At 36.6% G+C, this 26,861-nt stretch overlaps 1 protein-coding gene across 1 annotated transcript in view; it reads right to left on the reverse strand.

Annotated features, from left to right (window-relative positions):
• The window catches only part of LOC129005093 (protein CREBRF homolog), a 103,171-nt gene extending 78,002 nt beyond the window's left edge, over window positions 1-25,169 (reverse strand). The window contains exons 1-4 of the mRNA XM_054433888.1: window positions 25,022-25,169; window positions 14,018-15,081; window positions 10,995-11,093; window positions 2,403-2,601 (exon numbers count right to left, since the gene is read on the reverse strand). Of these exons, the coding sequence (XP_054289863.1) occupies window positions 2,403-2,601; window positions 10,995-11,093; window positions 14,018-15,008 (1,289 nt within the window). The 5' untranslated portion in view covers window positions 15,009-15,081; window positions 25,022-25,169. The remainder of the gene's footprint in view (window positions 1-2,402; window positions 2,602-10,994; window positions 11,094-14,017; window positions 15,082-25,021) is intronic.
• Window positions 25,170-26,861: the final 1,692 nt, after the last annotated feature.

The following is a 26,861-nucleotide window of genomic DNA, read 5'->3' on the forward strand; positions in this document are numbered from 1 at the left end:
TTTTGATATTAATCAGCAGCATTTATTACAGCTTGCAGCACTTATTGGCATATATAAATATCCCAGTTACTATTAGTAAAAAAAAAAAAAATAAAACACAAAATTGTGTGGCCATTCAATTTTTATAAACACAGTGTTAAACATTTGACTCTGCAGAATACGGGATGGTAAAGAGTGTATGGTTTCAAGAAAATAAAATAAAAAATAGTTTAACCTGCTTTACTATTTATTTTGAAAAATAATAGATAGGAAACCATAAGGATAGGTATGGGATTGAACTGAAATAATTGCAGGAAAACTTAAATCGTAAAGTCCACAATCTGTAAATTGTTAGAGAGCGAGAGAGAGAGAGAGAGAGAGAGAGAGAGAGAGAGAGAGAGAGAGAGAGAGATAGAGAGAGAGAGAGAGAGAGAGAGAGAGAGAGAGAGAGAGATTTGATAAGGAATCTGAAAAGTAAACAAATAATCGTTTCTGGCGTTCGTTATATTGTACTCCCCTCCCCCCCCCCGTATTTGCACTCGTGACCACTTTTTGTTGCTTCCTTATCATTCATCCGTCCCAAAATATAATTCCTGTAATAGTTTGTTTGTAAAATTGAAATTATTATAAAAATATTTTATCTTTCGAGTGTAGTTTCATGGTTATTCTTATCAGATAGAATAATATCGTTGTCATATGTAATAGTTACTCCTTCGCGTTACGCAATTGCGTAAAAAACAGTTCCAGTATCTCGGACAAGATTCACGTATATTTCTCGAGATAAAGAAAATCCGTATAGTTCCCGGTCCGTGGAAACACTGTAAATACTAGGATAAAAAATATTGTATAAAGGAGAAGTTGACTAAAATTTCAACTGAAGGTAAAAAAATCAAAATAACTTAAAATATGAGATGATGAACGGGTAGGATCAAGATTCAACCAATTATAATTAATTAATATTCGACGATCCTTATTAGAGGTGCATCATATTTATTTGGAGTATGAACATGTTTAAACATTAACACGTAGTTAATCACTATCCCAACACAAATAGTAACAAGGAGTAAACGAAGGTTACAGACCGCTGGGTTTTACCGCTACAAAGTAGGGTAGGGTGCCGTACTGGCTACACTACTCCACGATAGAACACACGATGAGACAGTCTCCGCATTGGTATTGCAGTTACGCTTATCGACACAGGCAGCAGCACCGGTTTGCTGTTTTCATACGTATAAAGTGCACGGGAAGCCATACCTGACTGGCTTATGGGAGAGCTGACTGGCTTTCGGGCGGGTGACTGCCACACCGAGTAAATTACCAGCGCACTGACTGCCAAACCGGGTGGGCACAAAAGTATATATTTATATATGTGTCCGTTAGCGCGATAACTCGAGCAAAAACAATCCGATTTTGATGAAATTTGGTACAAACGTGTAAACCTACGTTTATTCGAACGAGTTTGCGAACCAGCATGATCGGACCATAGGAACGGGGGTTTATGGGGGGTTTTATGGGGTAAAAATGGGTTTTTCCCACTTTTGACTCAAAAAACATAAAATTTTGCAATTTCTTTCCAAACTATTTTGTAGACTTTAAAAAAACAAATAATTTAGTATATTGAAGCGTTATAATGCACCTAATGGTTACGGAGAAAATTTCAAAAAATTGTAAATTTAAAATTCCCATGTTATTCTTATGGAGAATAAGTAAACTGTTGTAGTTTGCTTGTTTATTAACATTTTTTGCCCAAATTTGGAAAATGTTTTTATTTCTTACTAACTATTAACATTTTACATAAAAAACACTTTTACCCTCCCTGTTGCAGCAAACCTTACTATACTTACTTACTTAGTATGTGTTAAACTGATTCTATTTAAATAGGGAATAAATGTGATATTTTTAAGGAGACATTTTAGTGTAAATCCAATCAGGCAAATGGAAATTCGCTTAGTCTGCAGGTTTGCTGCGGCGGGGGTATTTAAACTTAAATATTGCAACAATAGGCAGCCCAACAACACTTCTGCCGTGAAGGTTGAGGAGGTGAACACGTCTATAGAAGAAAGTGTGCAATCAATTGGCGTCAGAGGGGAAGGTTCTTTTGACACAAACCAATTTTTGTCCGAGATCCGAAGTTCAATACTTTTTACTCAACCTGAAGTAAAAAAAGTCTGGCTCGCAGACCCCTACCAAAATGTGGATCTGAAGTAGTTCCTCACAGAAAGTATATAGAGGGTACTTTTCAGACTAGACTGTCAAACAATTGATTTATACATTAAATTTTTTATCTGAAATTGCAATGTGGATATTATCATTATGTAGTCGATGGAAATTAAGATAATGATTACTATAACAGAAAGGAGGTGCCAAATATAACACAAAAACTAATCCTAGAAACTGTCCCAAATATCTGTTGAATAACTTACCTGTGTTTTATCCCCTGAACGGAACACTGAGGACTAAAGACAGGGTCTGTGATCTGGTTAAGACAATGAGGATCCTCTAGACGAGATGTGAGCACCAGACGCTGGCCCTTCGGTCCCTTGGCCTGCACATTGTACTGCCAAAAATACCTTTCCTTCTTGGAGTGAGATCGAGGCACTGATTCACCATCGCTCATTGACTCTGTAATGACCCATTGACAAAGAAATATATTTTTTTTTTTTCAACTAAATAATGTTTTTAGATTATGTTGGTTTATGTCTTTATCATGTTTGTATTTCTACACAATATGTTTATAATTAACCAAAATTAAAAGCCAAAATTCCCAGTGCTGGATTTAGGGTACTTGGGGCCCTAGGCCAAATTACTTGAGCGGCCGCCCTCCCCCTGTGGTGGAAATTATTTGCGATCGCGGAAGTAATTGTGAATATATCCTATGCATCAAGGGGACATCATCATCAACACCCGTGATCATAGATGAAATCGTGGACATCTCTCCTAAATCAAGTCAAAGCCATCATAGGTATCCGTGACCGTGGCAAAATCATGAACATCCCCCGCGGGCTGCAACAAATAAACATCATACTTGACACTCGAGACCGCGGCGAAATCGAGATCATATTCCGTGAGTGACCTTGAGGACATTATCACCATCACCCACGACTGCAGTGAAATTGTGAACATCTCCCGCGGGCCGCAATCACGGGGTCATCATCATTGATTCTCGCAACCATGGCAAAATAATCAACATCTCCCGCGAAAGAGCTGCAATCACGGGGACATCATCATCAATACTCGCGACCGCGGCGAAATTTTTAACATATACTGCAGGCCGCAATCACGGGGACATAATTTTCATCATCGACACCCATGGCCGTAGCGAAATTGTGAACATCTCCCGCGGGCCGCAATAACGGGACATCATCATCAACACTCGAGACCGCGGCAAAATTGTGAACATCTCCCACAGGCCGCAATCACGGGGACATCAATCAATCAAATATTCTTTATTCAGTAAGTTTAGACAATATGTCTTGAATAGCGTCATTAAACTAACATAAACAAAAAATTGGACATCATCACCGTCATTCCACGGCCGTCGCGAAATCATGAACATTTCCCCGGTCCGCATTAACGGAGACATCATTATCGTCACCTGCAATCACAGCAAACTGATGGTTAAAAAAAACATTTATCTAAAAAAAATTTTCAATCCTCTGCGGCCCCCTTTTACTTTAGTGGTAAATCCAACACTGAAAACACCCCCACCACAGCAAGCCTGTTGACTAAAAGAATTTTCACCTGGCTGGATATCCACTAAAGTATTCCCTTAAAATTTTCAGATTTATTTCCTACTTAATTTTAATGAGTAATTAGGTTTGCTGATAAAGGAAACGTATTGAGGTGTTTTTTAATTAAAATGTTTTTAGCTTAGTCATTGACTATATAAACACTAGTGTTTATATAGTCAATGGCTTTGTATGAAATAATCAAAAATCCATTAAAATATATCTATCTATGTATTAATACGCAAGCAGTTTTCTTTTCACAGTAATAGCTCGATAACGACTTGACGGATTTTAACGTTTGAGGTGTCAAATTAATGGTATTTTCACGTAGATGTGCAAATACTTTTCAGAGTATTAAGAAAGGGCATCACTTAAGTACAGTTAAGGGCTAAAGTTTGGGAACGGCGCCGCTATCTGTTGACATTAGATCAAACCATCAAACTCAATTCCCTTTGTTTACAACTAAACATATGGACGTAGCTTGAAATAGTTTTTAAGTTTAACCACAGACCGCAGGACTTATTTCGGAATTTTATATTTTATTTAAACATCTGTTAACTAAGTCTGGTTCATAAATAAAGAGTTTCCTAGCAAGACCTGACAACAAATAGTTTGTAATAGTTTAATTTATTTACCTTACATTGTATTTTACTGAATTATCATGTAGTTTTGGTTACAGTTTGGTGTGATTAGGTGAATGTTTGAAAGTGATTATTCACAGTCCAGTTACCCGTTACATTACCATATTATCATGTTATTTACAATGTGTATCAAAATTCCTTTGTAGTGTTTTCTGTTGATTGGTTAACTTTCGTGTTTTATCTAAATTTAAAATTAAATGCCACCAGTAATACGAAGAAATTTGAGTGGCTGGAGGGAACGCAAACGTGACCGCTTGCATCAACCTCCCAATTTGACGGATACAGAGTGTCAGTACTGCTGTGGTGATTCATCCAATCTCGGACAAATGAACGTTAAATGTTTACATTGTGGTGGCTAAACATTTTAAGCAAGGAAGACTGGCTGAGACAGTTCAATTTTTACTCTTTGTTGCCATAAATGAAAGGTTCTTTTACCTCATTTGTGGAATTCACCATACTTTCAGGAACTTATTGGAAACTCCCAATCTGAAAACAGGGCTATGTGAGGCTTGGATCCAGAAAGTATCTGGATAAAATTTGTCAATTCAATTCCACCTTTGCCATGGTCAGCTCTGAAGCTCATTTTGACGAGAGGGTCACACAGGGGATCTAAAATTTCAAGATCCATGACAAGTTTTACCAACGAGTAGGTAATATAATTCCTCAATAAGGGCATAGTCCTGAATACGCACAGATGTATAAGTACGACGTTGGGACTGGAATCCAACAGCGCATGTAAAAAAATTCATACAAAAAATGCAATGAACAAATTTGCGGGAAATAGGGTCACAATTTCAACCCATTTGCCCAATCTTTTAAAACTGTGGCAGAAGTTTGTAGGGACAAGAGCTCCGAGGAGTCAAGTTAGATTGTTATGTGCATAGTAAGATACAAAAGAAGTGACTTCCCTCGCTACAATGATGCTACCTGTATCGCAGATATTTTAAATCTGAAAACAGTAGAGCACCACCTGGCCAAATAAATCTTTGTTTATTTTTTTTTCAAAAACTAATAATGTTCGTGAATCCGATCTAGATACGTCGTTAAATCTACTCTTTTGTTCTCAACTGGAGACTTTGGTTGGGGCACCTAATTTAAACACGCCTAAAACTGAACAAATCGTAAAAATTATTTATCAATGCTGTAGTACGTGTCGTACTGGTTGGCGTCAAGAGAGGGATTAAGGTCTGAAAAGCTCACTTTACAGTGTGTGGTTGACATCTACGTTCTCATAGAGGGCACTCGCCTACAATACATAAGAGATAACCAAGGCAGTATGAGAACGGATCTATATTTAAATATTGTACCATATATTACTTTCATAATTTTTTCAGCATAATATTTTTCACGTTTCTACGAGTTTCAAGTCGTATAATCAGTCATTGAAATTACTTTAGAGTGACTCTATGATTGAGGTTTTGCTGTTTATGTTTTTTGTTCTTCATTATTTTATTACAAGTTGCAGTTTTGCTCGATTTTGAGCAACAGGTTACCTAGTAAACAAACAAACTACATCAGTTTATTTATTCTCCATAAACACAAGGGAATTTTTAATTACCACTTTTTTAAACGCTTCAATATACTAAATTATTTCTTTTTAAGGCTCTACAAAATGGTTTGGAAAGAAATTTCAAAATTTCATGTTTTTAGGGTCAAAAATAGGAAAAACCAATTTTTACCCCATAAAACTCTGTTACTATAGTCCAATCATGCTGGTTCGCGAACTCGTTCGAATAAATATAGGTTTACTTGTTTTTACCAAATTTCATCAAAATCGTATAACTTTTGCTCAAGTTATGGACATATAAATATGTATTGAATACATATATATATATTTTCTTAGTATTTACACCAATGAGGGCTATGTTTATACGTAAATTAAAATACCAAAGTACCCTGAAAACATTTTACTTTTCACCATGATATATACAGTCTAACCTCAAGTAACGAACCTCGATATATAACAAATTCCTTAATATAACAATTTTTTTTAATCCCCTAGAACTTTCCATAAGAAACAATGTAAATTTCACCACTATATAACGAATTTATGAATATCAGAACCTCTATAGCGAACTTAACCTCTACTTAACGAATCAACTGCGACATCTCTCGTTATAACAAACGGAAACAAACGCAATTCGTGTCTAGACATGAACACTCGGTTACAGCGTCTAGCTTCCTGTCCTGTTTTATTCCAGATCATTGCGTCTGTCAGTGGCAGTGGATTGTGCAGTTTGTGTGATTCAAAGATTATGAGTAAGAACAATAAAAAGAAACTGTGCGTGTTAAAGCGTGGATACTAAGCGTAAAATTATTAAGTGTGTTGAAGACAACCCAACAAAGAAAAATTTGGAAATTGCGAAAGAGTTTGGCATACCACCTAGCTTGTGGCTACAATTTTAAACACCCCTGCCGCAGCAAACCTGCCGACTAAGCGAATTTCCAGTTGCCTGAATTGATTTTCAATTAAATGTACTTAATTAACATTAGGTTTTATGAGTATATAGGCTTGCTGCTACAGGGAGGGTAAAAAAGTGTGTTTTTTTAGTAAAATATTAATAACTTAGAATAAAATAAATAAATGTACCAACATTGATCAAAATATATCCATAAACAAGCAAACTACAACATTTTACAATAATGTCCATAAGAATAACATGGGAATTTTAAAATAACATTTTTTTAATCTTCTCCGTAACCAATAATTGTACAAAAACACTTTGGTATAGGTACTAAATTATTTGTCTTTTTTTAGCTCTTTAAAAAGGTCTGGAGAGAAATTGGGAAATGTTGTGTTTAGAGGGTCAAAAATTAGAAAAACCAATTTTTACCACAGAAAATCCCCCGTAAGACTCCGTTCCCATGGCCCGATCATGCTGGTTCGCGAACTAATTCAAGTTTATCCCGCCTTACACCTTAAAACCAAATTTCATTAAAATCAGACAAAAATTACTCATTAATTACTCAAAAATTATGGTGTTCACGGACACATATATATTCTATAATATTTGAACTTGAACGAATGGTGTTTTTGGCCTCTGGGGACATCAAAATGAAAAAGTAAATCGGTCCCGGGCCTAGGTCTTACCATGCCACCTACGGTAATAGCTACTTCCCTATAGGGAAATTCTCTAAATGGAAAGACAAGTTCTACGACGGTGATCTGTGTTCGGAAATCAAAAGGTTGAAGTCGTGTGAGCTTAAAGATGTAGAGGAGTGTGTTCTCAAATGGCTGAAGCAGTGCCAGGACAAAAATATTGCAATAAGTGGTCCAATTCTTCAAGAAAAAGCCCAGCTGTTTACAAAATTTAATTATTTTCAGAAACATTTGCGGTGAAAGTGCTAAAGACGACGATAGTGTTTGTTCCAAGTGGAAAGAAAAGCTTGTCACGCTAACAGAGGGATACAAGCCAGAAAACATTTATAATGCAGACGAGACGGGACTGTTTTTTAAGTGTTTGCCGGACAAAACCTTGTCATTTAAAAAGGTTTTTATAAATGCCACGGCGGGAATAACAGAGAAGATCACATTACTGTAATGTTGTGCGCAAACTGCACGGGAAGTCACAAATTAAAGCCTCTTGTAATTGGGAAGTCAAAAAACCCACGCTGTTTTAAAAATCCGACTGATCTTCCTGCGGACTACATGGTGAACCTAAAGGCTTGGATGAACTGTGACGCTTTTACAAAAAGGCTCCGAAGTGTAAACAAAGAAATGAAAAACAAGAAAATTTTCATGTTTGTTGATAACTGCACGGCTCATGGAGACATTCCCAAACTCAGTAACATAAAAATCAAGTTTCTTCCCCCAAACACAACCTCGAAACTGCAACCACTCTACCAGATCATTATTTAAAGCTTTAAAGTGAATTACCGAAAAGAGGTTGTTCAACAGTTCCTGAGAGACATGGAAAGCAAACTTCCAACTAACATCAACATCTTGGATGCCATGTGGATAATGACAAAAGCATGGAGCAAGGTCAGGGAGAGCACAATTACTAACTGCTTCAGGAAGAGTGGATTTCACGTTCCGACCTCGGAAGACAATACAGCACAGCCTTCCGCTCAAGCCATCGATGCTCCTGAGCATTGGGAACAAATACAAGAAGTGCTCAATCTACAAGAGGACACACTTCAACGACGACCTGGCTGTGTGTGGAGAGTTAACCGATGCTGAAATCATCTTCTCTGTGACGTCAGACGAGAATGCGGATGTGGAGGAAGATAACGACGAAGAGGAACAATCTGAGTTGCCTGACCCAACTTCAAAAGAAGCTCATCAAGCTCTAAACTTGCTAAAATGCTTCTTTCTTTAAAAGAGTGGTTTGTCTGACAGTGTAGTTAAATCTATCACCGACCTGGACTGCGCCATGGACACGTTGAACATCACTGCACGTAAGCAAACAACGATAACTGACTTCTTCTTTAGTAATCAGAGTGGAAGTGGCCAAGTAAGTGAAGTAATTGACAATGCCAACTAAATCCTAAATTCAGATTTAGAATGTTGAAAATAGGTTAGGCCAGGCTTATTAAAATACAGTACTGTAGAAAAGATTTTGTTTCCTTTTAAATTACTGTAGGCCTACTTTTATTTTCTGTTGTTGTTTATATGGTACTGTACTGTATGTATTTTCTACTGTTTTCTTATTTCTGTTAAATTTAAAACATTTTCATGTCATTTAAATACTGTTAGCAAAAATGCACATACGCTCAACTCCCAATTATCCGGGATAGAGTAAAGTCGAGGCTTCCCGGAAACGTAAAATCGTGGTTTAATCAACAAAATATTAATTGAACAGAAAAGGGTCATTATTTGATAGGAATCACAATGAATAACACACATATTTAAACACAATGAAATAAACAAATTATGCAAAAAAATATGTAGGCTATAGTCTTTAAGATAAAATAAAATACAGTTCACTATTGACAAGACAAAAACTACCACAAATTACTTTCAGTTTTCTTTCTGCTTTTTAATTGGGAAACGTCTCTATCTGATTATAGCTTTCTTTTATGTTTCATAACACAGCTTTGTCTGCATTTGTAGAATTTCATTGCAAACGTATCGGGACGGGCAAGAGAGGAGAGGTCTATGACCTTGAGTAGGCCCGGCTCGAGACGAGTGATTTTTTTTTTTTTTTTTTTTTTTTTTTTTTTTTTTTTTTTTTTTTAAAAAAAGAGGTTGGCGGCCTCTTTTAACCTTGCATTTGCCCGTCCACATAGACTACAGATCTGTGCGTGGAACGTATCCAGCAAAGCAAGGGGTGAGCCGGTACAGTACAAAGGTGAACTGTACTGATAAAAGTTTGTGGCAGTGACCAGGATCCGAACCCACGACACTGCTGCCTTGGGCCCGAAGTCCGCGACGCTACCAACTGAGCCACCGACTCACCAAACAAACGTAGACTATGTGGATTTATGTGGTGTTTATGTGGATTTATGGTTTGTTTACCTACTAAGGCTCCCTACCTAGAAAGGACTGCTGTTTTAATGTTTAAAGTTAGTACCCTGCTATTTTAACAAAATTGACCCAACTTGTACGAAAACATTGACTTGAATTATAAAAGTCTCTGTCTGCGTTTAACTTAGCTTAATTTTCTTAGAATATGTCCCGGTTATGCTGCGACGCGAATCATCCGTTTACGGTTAGAAATCGGGAGGTGAGTGTATTAAAATGTATTAACTGTATAGCCTGTGTTAGAACCAGACTTTTTGTTTTGAAGTGTACTTAAGTAGTATATTCTACTTGACCATCCGTGGTAAAATTATGATTTTATGAATACTGTACAGTGCATACGAAAAAAATAAATCAATGTTATATACCAAGAATGGTAGTATTATCTAATCTGCAACTTTTAAAATACAGTTAGTAGCATATGGTAAATGCGTTTTAATGACTTCACACCTCGACCAACATTTACCGATGCTGTTAGTGAACCTCGACATAGCGAATTTCTTACAAACCTAACCTCTATATTATAACGAACCTCGATTTAACGAAATACTTGATATAACAAATATTTAGTTCGGTCCCTTGAGATTTGTTATACCGAGGTTTGACTGTGTATGTATATATATATACAGTAGACTCCCTCTTATCCGGACACCTTTTAACCGGACATCGGATTAACCGGACTACACTCGGCGGAAATGACATCTGTTTAACCGAACAATTTTTATCAGCACATTGGTTTAACCGGACTAGATCGGCAGGAAGTGGGCAGTACTGAAACGACTGTTCTCTTGGGAAAGATTTGAGACCAGTGATCACGTGTCTAAATACAATGCTCTCCTAAATTTAAGTCGAATATCACAGTAAACAGTCTGTTTTAATGAGTTTTTGGGGACGTCGGTTTAACCGGAAAACCCGTTATCCGGACTGGCCTCGGTCCCGAGGAGTCCGGATAAGAGGGAGTCTACTGTATATATATATATATATATAAGCATAAGGGTTCATTAGATTTATATTTATTCAACCCAAGACAAAAATCTTAACTAAAGTAGATTAGAAACCAATCCACATTTCTTGATACCATAGTTTGGTACACATCCAAACAAGAGCTTTATTCCCAAATGTTAAATGGCCATTTTTCAAATTCCAAAACCCCAATGATTTTCGAGATATTTTGTAATAAGCTACCTGCGTCTGATGAAAATTCATCATAATGATCGCTGTCGTCTTCAGAGTCGAAACTTTCATCAAGTGAAAAGTCATGAGATTCAGGACTCAATACGCCACCTAGAATCATACATTAGTAAAAAGGATTATTGTTACTTTCATAACTCATAACAAAAGTACATATGGGAGACAATTAATTTTAAATACTAAAATCACAAAATTGAGATTTTTCCAATACTTTGCATCCACATTTTAACATCTTTGGTTAATTTTTATTTGAAAATCATGCTAATGGTTAAAGTTAAGTTTTAATTTTAAAAAAACCTTTTAGACAATAACAACTAAGAACCACAGAGAACTAAATAAGAATAGAGTAGATGTCCCAATATGAATGGCATTGAGACAGTTGAGGTAAAGTCAGCCATTTTGGCTGTGGAAAGTTCTCCCGTCGCCGCATTTTATTCCGACTCTTGTTAGAGAAAGTGATTTTCTTAAACTAAGATTTAAATTATTTGCGATCATCCAAACGACTTGAAACTTTGCAGGTTTATACTGCATAATACAGAACGTGTAATGAAAAATATTTAATTTATATTTATATTATTGGTAAAACTAGTTTTAAACATGAATTAAAAAAGTAAATCAGTAGAATGACATGAAAACTCGACTACTACTTTTTTAATGTTTTGGTCAGGTAAGTTTTGTGAGAAAGTTATAGCCAATGAAATGAACTTGAAACATCAAATTCAAAATTAAATTCTCTTTATTCATTCACTGCACAAGTTTTTATACAATGAATAGCGTCAAATAAATATAAAGACGAATTATGCCTTACTTATCGCCAAAACAATCATTATCTTTAAAATACAAATGTTAAGCTTAAGAAGAATAAACAACACAAAATTAAATGAAATCATCTTTTTAAACTATCATTTATGATTTCTCCTCTATTTATCAATTCCAAAATTCATCCAAAGAATACAAAGACAATGAAAGGAGATAATTTTTCAATCTTTTTTAAAAACATCAAAACTTTTTTCCTCTATTATAATTTTAGGTAAATTAAATAAGAATTTTATGCCAATGAAACTACATTTCTTAAAAAAAAAAAAAAAACTTTAATTTATGTCGTTCAACCTGCCTAGTAAGCCTTAATTTATAGTGTAGAATATTTGTACTATTAGTTTGGAGGTTTAATTTTTTTACATGTAGTATAGTTTCATAAATATACAAGTCATAGACTGTCATAACACCTAATTTAGAAAAGAATGGTTTTATTGATTGGTGTTTATTTTTAATTTTGAAAATAATTCGGAGTACTTTTATTATGATGAAGAATTTTATCCAAATTTTTCTGAGTAGTTCCTCCATAAATTGCTATACCATAGGATATGTGAGAATTTATTAATGCAAAGTATATGGTTTTTAAAGTATCAATATCACACACCCTTAGTATTTGTCGCAGGGCATATGTACCTTTTGACATTTTATCAATTACATGCTTAACATGCTTATCCCAATTTAGGTTTTGATCCAATATCAATCCGAGAAATTTTATGTACTCCACTTGACTCAACTTTGAATTATCAAGGTAAATATTCGGGTTCAATTTAGATCTTGATTGTTTTGTGGAGAATGATATAAAATTTGATTTGATATAAATATGATATGGTACTGTAATTTATTAGGAGATTTTTGCAACTTGAGAAATAACTCATATTTACATATTTTACATCATCTCATATCTCATATTTACATCATATCAACTTTTCTTTCTAGCGGTTACAGTTTTCTCCGTAACCAATAACCGTACAAAAACACTTTGATAAACTTTATTTGTTATTTTAAGCTCTTTAAGAGGCTCTATAGAGAAATTGGGATTTTTTCGTTTTGAGGGTCAAAAATGAGAAAGACCAATTTTTACCCCATAAAACCCCGTTCCCATGGTCCAATCATGCTGGTTTGTGACTCATGCCTTACATGTTCAAACCAAATTTCTTCAAAATTGGACAAAAATTACTCAAGTTATCGTGTTCACGAACACACATATATGTAAATAAATAAAAGTTCAAAGGAATGGTGTTTTTGGCCTCTGGGGATATAAAAATGAAAAAGTGAATCGGTCCCGGGTAGTGATGTCTCGAAACCAAATCTCAAATCTCAAAACCATCAAAACTTTGGAAAAAACTTTGGTTTTGGTTTTGAGATTTGATAGGTGGTTTCAAGATTCAAAAGTTTCTAAATAGGAAGTTTTGGCACTTAAATTTTTTAAATGATGAAATTTTTTGTGTCATTATTATTGTTTATAACATTGTTTATACAGAAAAGCTGGTAGCAACGGAGCAAACACATCTCCATTAACACTGTCACTAATGAAACAAGTAAATTGTATTCTGAACTGCAAAAGGCATCTTAAATACTGGAACAACTTACAATTCAGTTTCATATCGATACTTATTAAACACAAAGAAATATTGACCACTAAATGTTCTAATTAATGTAATATTCATGTTTATTTCAATGTCAAGAGTTTTATTTATTATTTTAATGTTGGTTGTTTATAAAAAAATATGTTATTTTTTGGAGTTTGAAATTTATTTGTCACATATTTATGTTCTTCTGTCTGGATCAGGAGTCAATCTCTTTCAGTTTTGATCGCATAATAATAATGAAAATGTTATCATTACCTGTATTTTTTTTAGCAACCTTTGACCAGGTAAAGTTTCGGTTTTGGTTTTGAGATTAAAAATTTCTGGTTTTGACCATCACTAGTCCCGGGCCTAGGTCTTACCGTGCCACCTACGGTAATAAAATTTGAAACAAATAGATGCTCATAATCTAAACAAATAGACCTCTATCTCCTAACAAAAATGATGTCCTATTCCTCAAACAAGGGAGTTTTGTTGACAGTCATACGTTTGCTAAAAAATTTAAAACATTCAATCGTCAAGATTAACCACAGGTGACCTGTTATTAGGTTTTAACTACCTTTTAACTACCATGGATATTAAATGTTAGTAAACCAATTAAACCATACCACATACCAGTAGAAAGTGATGACGTAGAGCCACCCTCCGCCAAGGAGCTAGTAGACAACAGGTGAGGACGAGGTTCTCTGCGTTGCCAGATCTGCTCAAGACCGAGGTGAGTGGGAGCAGAGGAGGAGAGGCGAGACTGTGAATACCTTGGGTTGCGAATCACTCCTCCCATACTAGATGATGGCCCTGGGACAGACTGGCCTAGAGGGGAACTCATTTCCTTCTTCATCAACAATTCGTGCAAAGTACTGTGTTTATGCTGTAGAGGACTGATGGGCTTGGGAGGAGGGGTGCCCGACGACGGAGCTGAATGGACCTGAAGTGATGAGCTAGAACTGTGGTGACTAGAAGGAGATAAGTTCTTCTGGTAAATGGGTGTACAACTAAATGGATTGGAAGGTACACTGGATGAAAATGAATCTTTATAAAATCCTATTCCATCAGGAGGAAAAGAAGAGGCACAATTCTGTCCCATAACTGTCGGTGTTGAATTGGTTACCAACAAAGAAGGGCTGACTCTTGTACTCAATGGCTGTTGAGGTATTTGATTGTACACATTTTCATCTGGCAAAAGGAGTTCATCAAAATTCAAATCGTCCAAATCATTTAGTCCAAGAGTTTCATCATTGGCATTGAGCTCAGCGAGTGTAGGTCCTTGAATCAGATCTGACTTATCTACTTGGAAAATATCATCATCTTCCATTTTTATGGGATCTGAATCAGGTCCTGCTATTTTAGTCCCCCAGAGTGCATTTCCGGAGTATATAATAGGATTAGGTGAGTTAATTTCTTGAAACATATCCATGTTACTGCTTGATGATCTATTATTGGCCTCCAATTCAAAATCTCTTAGTTCGGACATATCCATAGCCCTTCTTGTTGGAATAGGTACACTTGCAGTGTGTAATAATGAATCCAAACCCAATGAGTCTGGCTCCGGCTTCATGGCAAAGTTTGAGTCGATAAAAAAATCACTTGAAAAGCCTTGATCAGTCATTGTGGGTATACAATGTTGTGTACTTCAAGAGCGTTATCTTGTTATTTTAAACTTGATAATTACATTTTCTTTCCTGAAAAAAAAAAACAATACAGTAATACCATTGACTATTGATAAAAAAGCTGGTTACATGTCTAGGGGATGAAATGTCTAGTTGTATTGATAGTCATAGGTAATACTTTGTTATATACATTTAAAAAATAATTGGGCTTGATAAAATACCGTGTATTAAAATTTATTTAACAGCATTCCAAACTTTTAATTAGAGTAATTTATATACTCTTTAAGTTATCATTCTTTTGGGTAGGTAGGTAAAGAATACTTCAAAGAAAAACTGAAATTGACTTTACGTCGTTATGCTTTAGCCTAGAAATGCATTTGGCTTCAAGAGAGTTAACAAGAAATAATAGAGTTTAGGGGGCAAAAAAAGAAGATAGGGAGAAGTGGGGCAAGTGGAACCAGGTTATACCGTAGTTCGACTTTGACCCTAATTGGCTCAATCAATATTAGGCCCTATACAAAAAATTGTAAAATTAGTTGTAGGCTACAATGGCTACATAAACTAAGTAAGTGATTTTACAACTAATTGTCTTTATAAAAAACTAAGGTTTATTTTGCTAAAAAGTGTCTTCAGATAAATAAATAAAAAGAGTTTTTGTTTATGGTTCCAATTCTCTCACCATGGGGGCAAGTGGAACCTGCTCTCTGTATTCTTACACAGATGCGTTGAGAGGAATAAGGGGCAAGTGAGTCTTTTAGAGAATGTTGCTGCAATTCTGGGAGTTTTTCTATTTTAATGTTATATCCATCCATATCTAAGTTACTTTTTTTCGTAGTTTTTGGGGTACAATTTCCTAAAGTACAAGGAAATTAAAAATTTCAAAACCTTATTAAATTTGAAAATTAAAACATATAAATACTAGGATTGCTTTCAATAGCAATGAAAGCCAGTTGAGCGGAGCAATCATGGTTCATGGTTTTTAATAAAACAATAAGTGAACAAATGTTTATAGGTATAATAGGTACAAAATACAAATGTCCCCACACTCTGCACTGCTAGCCTTTACTACTTCCTTCACCACTTCCTACGTCGAGGATCTGTTTCCCTCCCTTACCATAGCATTTTAATACTTAGATACATTAATCTAACTGCCCCTTAGCGTTCCCACACCTTGCACTGCAAGTCTTTACAACTTCCTTCACCACTTCCTTGAGCAAGCATAACAATAGATAGAAATTTGGTAACAATAACAATCGATGATATACTACAAGAAAACATGCGACTAGATAACAATAAAAGATAATACATACATAAAGATTTTGTGATTTTTTAAAGTTATGGCACTAATTTTTAGTTTTACTATATAAATCCTTTGCGAATGATTTTAATTATTTAGTTTATAATTTTTTGTTTATGTTAGTTTAATGACGCTATTCAAGACATATTGTCTAAACTTTATGAATAAAGAATATTTGATTGATTGATTGATACATCAATAGTACATGCAATAGCTATACACCAGTAATAGCAGAAAATGATGATTAGAGAGATAAGGTAACATTTGACAAAAAATGTAATATCACACAAGACCTGTACAACTAAATCACAGCAGAATGAGATCACTGTTCCTCAAGAACCGAAGACGCAATTCTCTTGATAACCCGTGGACCGCAGTCAAAGAAGTCCACATAAGGACAGAGCCGATAACCAAGTCGATGAAGTCCAGGCAGAGGGCTATAAAGTTCATAGTTTGTGGAACAGTGTTGGCGAGCAAACAGCACATTGGATCGAGTGGATCTAGGTGGGGGAACATGGGTCAATCAGCGCAAGCCGATCAGGGCAGTTGATTCTATCTAGAACACAACCACCCGCTGATTGATGCACAGCATGGCCTTAGGAGGAGTAGATCAACTACCAGTACCTTACTCAGCCTTATGAACACTATAATAGAGATGCATTTGAACATAAGTCTTCAGTCTTGCTAATTCTATGCGACTTAAGCAAGGCGTTTGATTGATGTAGTGTCACATAATGTGCTTATTTAAAAAATGACAGAATATGGAATTGGTGGTACAGCTCTAAAAACAGTTTCTAGCTATCTTGCTAATAGAAGACAGCTGGTTACGGTAAATGGGGCCTCGTCCAGTATTAAAAGTTTAACCCATGGGGTACCGCAGGGTTCGGTGATTGGGCCGCCGCAATTCTCGATCATATGATTAATGACGTTTGGCTTAATGGCTCTACAGTGCTTTTTGCAGATGACACCACGCTCATATCTAGAGGGTGTGATATTCTACGATTACGGACTGAAGCCCAAGATCTCCTTGAACAGGCCAAAGTGTGGTTCAATATGAACAAACTCAAGCTTAATGACGAGAAAACCAAGTCGATCTGTGTACTCTGAAGATGGATGCAAGGGAGGAAAGTGCTGTTAAGCTATTGGGTTTTTGGATTGACCCGAAATTAACCTGGAATCACCATCTCAGGTATGTGTCAAGTTGTCTAGAGTGTGTCTTCTCTTCTCAGAGAGCTCAAATCTGTGTTGACTAAGTCACATTTGGTAACTGTCTACCAAACGCTCTTTCACAGCCACCTTGCGTATGGGATTGTGGTCTGGGGACATTCAACAGATACTCAGGACCTACTACTTCTTCAGAAGAGGGCCGTTAGGATTGTGTCCAATTCTGGCCAATTTGACTACTGTAGGCCTTTATTCATTGACTTGATGATCCTCACCGTTTTCAGTCAGTACATCTACAGCTTCTTAACTATGCTAAGAGTAAACCTTGAAGATTTTAGGAAAAGAGGGAGCCATCATGACCACAGTACCCGTAGAGCTGGTGATTTGGACATACCCCGATGTCGTCTTGGTATGACACAGCGAGCCTATCCTCAGTACGACCACAACATCATTGACTAACAGGGAGAATGGCCCAAGATGAGAGTCCTGTGGCACTCCAGAGAGAGCAACAAAAGAAACAATGCATCCTTGAATTTAACTTTGAGAGATCTGCCACTCAACTACGAGCTGAACCATCTGAGTAGACTGCCACTGATCCCGTACCCCTCCAAATTTGCGATAAGATGATCATGGCTGACAGTATCAAATGCCTTTGAGAAGTCCAAGTATATGCATTCAACCTGGCTTCCTGAAGCTAATGCAGAGGTGACTAGAGGAGACGATCTCCCCGCTATAAATCCATGCTGTTCAGGGATCATCAGAGATTGTAGGTGGAACATAAGTTTGTCAATGAGAAGGCACTCAAAAACTTTGCCCAGAGCAGGTTTAATAACAATTGGCCGATAATTTGTGACCCTCCCTTGGACTTCTCGCCTTTACTACTTCCTTCAGCCCTTCCTACGCCGTGGACCTGTTTAAGTATGCTATTTATGAGATGGATCCATGAATATGATTCCCCGACGAATTGTTTAAGATAAAATGTTATTTGTTATAAGTTAACCTTATTTAGCTACGTAAATCAATCTGGTAAATACTGTACCTAAGAAAGTATGTTTTATCTATGATTCTACCTATTCGATCAGTGGTCGTTTCCAAATTGGGAATTAAATGTAAACTTAAGACTTTATCTGTGGTATTTGATCAGTTGTCATCAACCAAATTTATTCCTTTGTACTGTATTAAGGTCGTGGCTGGATTTCAACATATGCTATCATTTTTTGTTTTGTTTACATTTACGTCGTTATTTTGTAACCATCATGACAACCCATAAGACCAATGTTAAAATTTAAAAACTTTGAGTTACTTTAAAATTATATAGGCATTATCAAAAATTGAAATTGGTTACGTCTAAATCATCCAAACATTTGACAAAACAACCTTGGTAAGATTGGCTAAAATATGTTCAGCCGTTATTAAGATTAAGTCTTATAAAGATTGCATTGAAGTTGATCCCAAAGAGCTTCGCTTCGCTCCTCAGCTGTTCAAGGGGACTACAGTTTATACTGTTAATACTGTTCAATGAAATGGCGACCATACATAGTAGGTATTTTAAGCCAAGTATGAATGGAGATGAGTGTAGGATGAGTGGTGCGATCTTGTAGTCTTGTTAGTGACTAAGGCCGACATTCCTTAGACACAGCTGTTAATTAATAGCCCATAAAGCAAATGGCAACTAAGGGACCTACAGTTTATAGAGGAATCCGAACCACATTTTTGCCTTGTAATTAACAAATTAGTCTAATTATCAGGATAGCACAAATGGATAACGTGTGATAAATTAAATGTAAAACCTCCTTGAAATATCCTCCTGAGCATTATATAAGGTCACGAGAGTAAGGGGAGAGTTGAAACCCTTTGTTGATCTGAGGATGAATCCAATCAGAGAGTTTGCTCTTGCAGTGATGTGCGTAATGTGCTCCATTGGATTTAGTGATGATGTCATAATAACTCCCAGATCTTTAACTTTGGAAACCCTCTTTAGAACTGAATCATTGATTGTGTAGTTGTGAATTAAGAAGTCCGAACCCCGTTTGAATGAGATAACTACACATTTGTCGACATTCAACTGCATAGCGTTATTTTTGCACCAGTCTTCAATGTTGCTGAGGGAGTTTTGGAGATTAATTTTGTCACAGTCACTTGACATCCTGCTAAATAACTTCATGTCATCTGCAAACATGAGAAATTTTGATCCTATTACAAACTTGATGTCATTAATGAATAGGCTAAAGAGTAACGGGCCAAGGTGGGACCCTTGAGGAACACCAGACAATACTTTAAATGGGCGTGATGAGCTGCCATCGCACTTAACAATAAGATGTCTTCCTTTTAGGTAACTATCAATCCATTTAAGCAGGGAGCCACAAACACCATAGCCACCAAGCTTAGCTATCAGAAGGTGATGATTGACTTTGTCAAATGCCTTTGACAAGTCAAGATAAATGCAGTCTACTTGGCAGGAGTCAACGAAGGCACCCATGATAACATCTTGAAATTCAAGTAGGTTGGAGATGGTGGATCGGGAGCGAAGGAAGCCATGTTGCTCAGGAGAAATGCATTTACGCAAATTAAAATAAAGAAAATCCAGTACTATGCTCTCGAAGACCTTCGCTATTGCAGATAAAATTACAATGGGTCTGTAGTTTTTGGCTTTATTCCGATCGCCTGTTTTGAAGATGGGGACGACATATCCTATTTTAAGGCTGTCAGGAAATACTCCGGTTCTCAGCAGAGCCTTGAATAGTATAAATAAGTGGGGTGCAAGAATAGGTGCACAGTGTTAAAGTATAAGGGGAGGAATATTGTCTGGACCAGCTCCTTTGTTTGGATCGAGATTTTCAAGCTTACGCTGTACGTCCATTGGAGAAAATAAACACTGGGAGATGCAGAAGTTCCAACCAAAGTCAAAGGAAGGGACAGCAGGGGACGCATCACTGAAGACAGATGAGAAGTGGTTTGCAAATAGCTCACATGTGTCCTCCGCAGACTTGGCCACTCTAGAGCCAAGGGCCATATTTGATGGAATTGTTGGGCTGCGTTTAAGACTGCCAACATGTGACCAGAAGGATTTTATGTTGCTTGGAATATCGTCTTCAACCTTTCTCGTGTAATCAGTGAAACATTTCCTGGCCATGTCTTTACATCTTCTCCTCAACTCTCTGAACACTTCAAAGTGATTAATGTTGAGTGATGTTTTGTATAGCTTGTGGGCAATTTTCTTCTTTATCACGAGTTGTTTGAGATCCTTAGAGAACCACTTAGGAAAAACTGCGGAAGATACTCTTTTCACTGGAGTGTTAGCACTGACGATTTCGTTGATGTTGCGACAGAATTCATCAAATGCGGGAACCACAGCCGATGAGGGATCCAACAAGGGAAGATTCAGCGTTTGCAGTTTGTGGAAAACAGCATCAATGTTGCATTTGCGGTAATCACGCAGAAATCTGACTTTTTTTGATAGAATAGTCGTGTGAGGTTTAAGCTGTACGGATAAACAAGGATGGTGTATGTCTTCAAGTAGTAATGCCTCCTCCGCTGCAACAACTTCACTGGATGAGATGGAAGTAAATACTAGGTCAAGTATAGCTCCCCGATAGTTTGTAACCGAGTTAATTTGCTTTAAAGAATGTAGGGTAGCCATACTGGTTAAGCAGCGAGATGACTCGGAACCTGTCAAGACGTTCGGGTCAGTAGCATTTACAGCTTCAGGAAGATTGAAGTCACCTAACAAGATAATCTTTTCGTGTAGTCCAGACCAAATGATTGTCTCATCAACGACATTGCAGAAGTCCGAGTAGATGGAGGCGGGTTGACTTGGTGGAATGTAAACACATCCAACGAGGAAACTGCTGGCCGAAGATGAACAGGAAACGAATAGACATTCTAAGGCACATTCAGGATTAGTTAGAATATTCACACTTGAAATTGTTGCTGAGTTGCTGATATCATTAGTTAAGTTTGTCTCCACTAAGGCTATTATATCGTAAGAGGACGTTGAAACGTTTATAGAGAGCTCAGTCATCTTTGATCTAAGTCCATTGACATTCTGAAAATATACATCTAGATTTAATGGTGCTCCATTGGGATTTGAGAGTTTTTTTGAGGTTTGGGGTTGTTTGTTATTTGAGGAACATTATTAATGTATCTCTGATTGTAAGTCCCGTTTCACCACGTGCTTTGTGTTCGTCTAACTCGGAATTCAGGGACTTAAGGTGATTTAACTCACGGGGAGTCCTGTCTCTTGACAGTTTTACTGATGCAAAGACCGGGTCGATTTGGGCTGCAGATTCTGGGGAGAAATTACCAATGACTTTAGACACGTCGAAGGAGTTAGACATAATAACCTTGAGAGGTCTTTGTTTACCCTGTAGCTTTTTCCCAACTCGAAACAGCTTGATGTCTCCGGGTGTAAAGTCAGCTAGTATGTTTGATAGGAGTTTGTTGGTGAGATCTAAGTCGTGAGCCTTCTTCATATCTACATTTTTATCGCCAGACTCGACCAAATTAAGAATCATAAGGTTCCTAGAGCGCCGAGCACGCTCATTCATCTCCGCTATTGCCACTTCGACTGTATTGGAACTATCACTGGACTTGACAGCATCAATCTTCTGCTCAACAGTTGTGATTCTAGATTCCACACTTTCAACACGGGGTTCGAGAGCTAAAAGGCCAGCTCGTATACCAGATACTTCAGTTTTTATATCAACAATATCCCTCGAGATTTCTTCAATTTTATTAACTCTATACGCTTATATTTGGTTAATATATAAGCGTAAATATATGTTTTAAGTGTTATAAGACGTCTCTTTATTTACTTTCCGCAAATTTAATAACACGTAGGTACAATGCTGATCAAGAAGTTATTTAGATATTTAACCTACAGTACAACATTCCTTTACTTATTGCTTAACTTATTTATTTTATAACTATTATCAGCTGGTTGTAATGTTTACTTTCTTCACTTTGTTTTTAATTTGTGTTGAATAAAGTTGGTTAAAACTGTACTTTGATGAATACATTTAATTTGTTCTAATAACATACAGAACAATTTGGTGACGGTGGAGTTGAGTAGGCCTACAAGGCTACAAGTAATTCAAATACCTCTCAAAACATTCAACATTCAAATGATTAACTCAGCATTGATTGGACCCTTTAACCCTCCAAGTGTCCATAGTTTAGGCCTTAATGTCCACCTATTTTTGGCGCATTTGCAAGGTTTTATTAAAATGGATCTGAGAAGCTTAAAACAATGTTAATTCTAATGTTCTATATACCATTTTGTTTGGAAAATCATGGGCTTCAATATCATACATAAAACATAAGGAATATTTGTTTCAACAAAATTTTTTAGGTAAAAAAGAAAATTATTTTGGAAAAATTGAAAAAAAAATAAGTTTGCGCTCAATGAAATTGTATAAATTATAGGCCTATAAATATTTGAAAATAGCCACTTTGTTCTAAATTTTATGAGGATTACAAATATATAATAATATAAGGAAGTAGATTTGCAAATAAATAAGTTATGGGCAAAAAACAGATTTCAGTACATAGCGTTTTTTTAGCTAAGAATGCATAGCCTAACCATAGCTAGGAATCTGGCTGATAATTTACATCAATATCACTACCTACTTCTTCAGGATCATCAACCAGCACTTCAAAACCACTTAAATCTTCTTATAATGCACCACGTATATCACTACTTTTGATTTTTAACACTAAAACAATGATAAACGTAATGAAACACATCAGTCATCGGTCCGAGGGTAACCTAGCTGTTTACAAATACACGCACGTCAGCTGTCTGCTACAATTACGATCGGCTCGGAGAACATACAGCGCTGAGACAGACCTCTGGAGAAAGCTTAGAATATAACGGAAAGAACGATACCCGATACCTAACTCGATCCAGTTCAATCCGATTCAGTCAGTCATAGAGCCTTCGCTGTAAACGATGTCTGCGTGTCGAAAAATCGACAAGTAACACTACACAAAGTGTGCTGCTTGTCGAATTTTCGTCAAGTAACACTGGGAGGGTTAATGAAAGATGTGAAACTTGGGAAATGTATGGAAAGACTAGAGATATCATTTAGTTATAACAACATTTCTGAAGATAAAAAGAAAATAACATTAGGCTACTTCACTGACGTTCAAAAAGAGCACATAAACCCGTGGATAGACTCAATTTATGAAGCTCACTTAAGAAGGGGAGGTGTTACATCCTAAATGTCTTCCTTTAAATTGCTTATTCATTTTATAACTATTATCAGCTGGTTATAATGTTTAAGTTTACTTCTTCACTTTGTTTTTAATTTGTGTTGAATAAATTTGGTTAAAACTGTAGGCCCTACTTTGATGAATAAGTTTACATTTAATTTGTTCGGTACTTTCCTGTTAAAGGGAACATTCATTATTATCGATGATTTTTTCTCGATATAGGTATCGATATTTTAATTTTCCGATCCATTAAGTTACAAATTGACAACTAACTGATCTTGTTTAGGCTAAAATATTCTAAGCTAACCTAACATAACCAACCAAACTTGCTGGACCATTTAAAAATGCCGTTTGGGTTTGATAATAGAAAAGGCAAGTTAAACACGGAATTTGTAAATGTTATAGCAAGTTTGGTTAGTTATGTTAGGTTATTTTTTTTAGAACAGTTTTATTTCATTATTGTTTGTTGATACTGAACAATATTTATCGCGTAGTTGTCAGCTGATATGTTTCAATTTGTTACTATCGATATATCGAGAAAAAATCATCGATAATAATGAATGTTCCCTTTAACAGGAAAGTACCATTTGTTCTAATAACATGGTACAGAACACTAAGGAACATGATTAAGTTACCCTAGAAAACATTACAGTAGGCCTAGGCCTTTTTTATTGTTAATTTACATTTAAACGTAGCCTACAGCTTCATTTTGATATTGGTAGGCTAGGCTAGCTACAAACTTTTGATCAAAGACTTACTTACAACTAGCCTAGTACAATACAATAGTGTCCTTAACTTAGTAAGGAGCTGGTAAACAAATGAGACTTGCTTCATTTATAAGGGCCTCTCTTTGGTATTGTTATAATTAATTATGATTGCATAATCAATAGACCTAGGCCTCTATGAGCTAATTTTTTATTGAACTTAAGCTTATTAGGTTTGGCCGTGGAATCTAAATATTATGTCCAATGACGGGAATAGCCTACAAATTCATTGTCACGACGTTGTTTACTAATACCTAGTACCCTTAGGACGTAGGCTAACATTATCATAGGCCTTCCGTACACTGACAACTTGGGATAACCACAATCAGATTGAGACCATGCCACCAGGATTCTAGCCTATATAACGGTAGCACACAAGCTAGATCAGACCTTAGAAGTTAAATCGATAACAAATTCATATTGAATGATTTTGCTTTTAATTTCCGCCCAGTGATCAAATTGTTAAATCAGACGATTCGCCAATAAACTTCCCAATTTACTAACTGACCTAACATTCCTAATATCACTTAAATATTCATTAAACTGAAGCAACAAGAAAACGTCAGCCTCTCACCTTTGTCATTGGCAAAAACAAAAGCATGAGGTTATTGGTTTATCACAGTTTTCTCACAACAACAAACAGCTAGTTACACCAACTCTCAACATGACACTCACTACTACTGCTACTGCTGCTCATCATAAGTCTAAGTCTAAGTCATAACACAACAGACTACGTAAACAAAAACATTCTATTATGTCAAAGGTCGTGTTGGTGGTAAATAAAATCAATTATTACTGTAGATCAAGATCACGTGTGGTAAACAGGCTTTTGGGTATTTGACGCTCACAATGCTGCTGACATCAAACTTAGCATACTATAAAAAATATCATAATATGACTAATGATGACATGACCCTACGCTTTGGACCATCAAAATATATTTTTACCTCGTTTATCTTCGGTAGAAGCTGTTGGTGTAAAACATCGCCTGTATTGGGCCAACTGTACAAACTGTATTGGGCCATTCTCGACAACCTAACTGCACGTCACTCCTTGGAGCAAGTAAATCACGTCGAGAACCATAGAAATGTTAGTCTGGATCTGGTCTTTACTAATCAGAGCCTTGTTTTGGTTGCTCCAGCAGAAGACGAAATTGCTAGGCCGGACATACATCACCCTCCATTGTCTTGGTCTCTTCATAATTGCCATACAACACAGATTCCACAATATAGCACCGTCCCCAACTTAAGAAAATGTAACCTTGAAGCTGCTTCACTCATGCTCGCTACGACCAGCTTTGAACACATATACAATCATTGTTCCGATGTTCAGGCAAATTTTAAGTGGTTGATCGATATGTTAGGAGACATCTGCGTTAAATGCAGCCCCTTAAAACGGATTGGGACCTCTCCATTTCCCAAGTGGTTTTCAAAAGACCTCATAAATCTTATTATAGAGAAGAAAAAAGCTCACCGGCGATACAAATCTACCCTGCAGCCTGCAGACTATCACACTTTCTCTGTACTGCGTAACAACTGCAAGGCACTGAGTCGCACCTGCTACAGAAACTATCTCATCCATGTGGGTGATTCCATCCCAAATAATCCTAACAGCTTTTGGAGTTTCGTCCGTTCCACGAGGGATGCACCAACTTTTCCAACTCATGTCTCCTTAAACGGACACACGACAAGTGACTATAATGAGATGGCTAACATGTTCTCTGAATTCTTCGCCTCTGTTTTTTCCCAGCCTGTCGCAGCTGACCACTTTTTTACATTTGAAAGCAACTCAGCATTATCGTCAATTACGTTCACACCACCTGAAGTCATGGAAGCCCTCAAAAACTTGAATATTGATAAAGGAGCAGGCCCTGATAACATCCCCCCTTCATTTCTAAAGTACTGTCGAACTACTCTTGCGAATCCATTGACCTATCTCTTCAACTCCTCTATCCAAAAAGGAATTTTCCCACACGTACTAAAAGTTGGTCATATAGTCCCAATCCTTAAGAGTGGAAACCCCTCAGAAGTGATCAACTACAGGCCAATCAGTATACTGCCGTCAATCGGAAAGGTGTTTGAGATGCTGGTTTTGTCAAGATTCAAGCCATTTCTAAGGCCGCTTATTAGCCACAGTCAGCATGGGTTCACTACTTCAAAGTCTACATCAGTTACCAACCTCCTACTTTTTGAAAATTATATCCTATCAGCCATGAAAAATGGGAGACAAATGGATGTCGCCTTCGTTGATTTTGCGAAAGCATTTGATAAAGTGGACCATGGTATACTCATTGCTAAACTCGAAGCCTATGGAGTTGTTGGGCCACTCCTTAACTGGATGAGGGACTACCTTACAGGACGCCGCCTGTGTGTTAAACTGCCTCACTCCAAGTCGCTAGAATTTGTCCAGACTTC

The sequence above is a fragment of the Macrosteles quadrilineatus genome, unplaced genomic scaffold (genome assembly GCF_028750875.1).
Source record: "Macrosteles quadrilineatus isolate MER2022 unplaced genomic scaffold, UCM_ALF_1.0 Scaffold_15__1_contigs__length_3749704, whole genome shotgun sequence".
NCBI lineage: Eukaryota > Metazoa > Arthropoda > Insecta > Hemiptera > Cicadellidae > Macrosteles > Macrosteles quadrilineatus.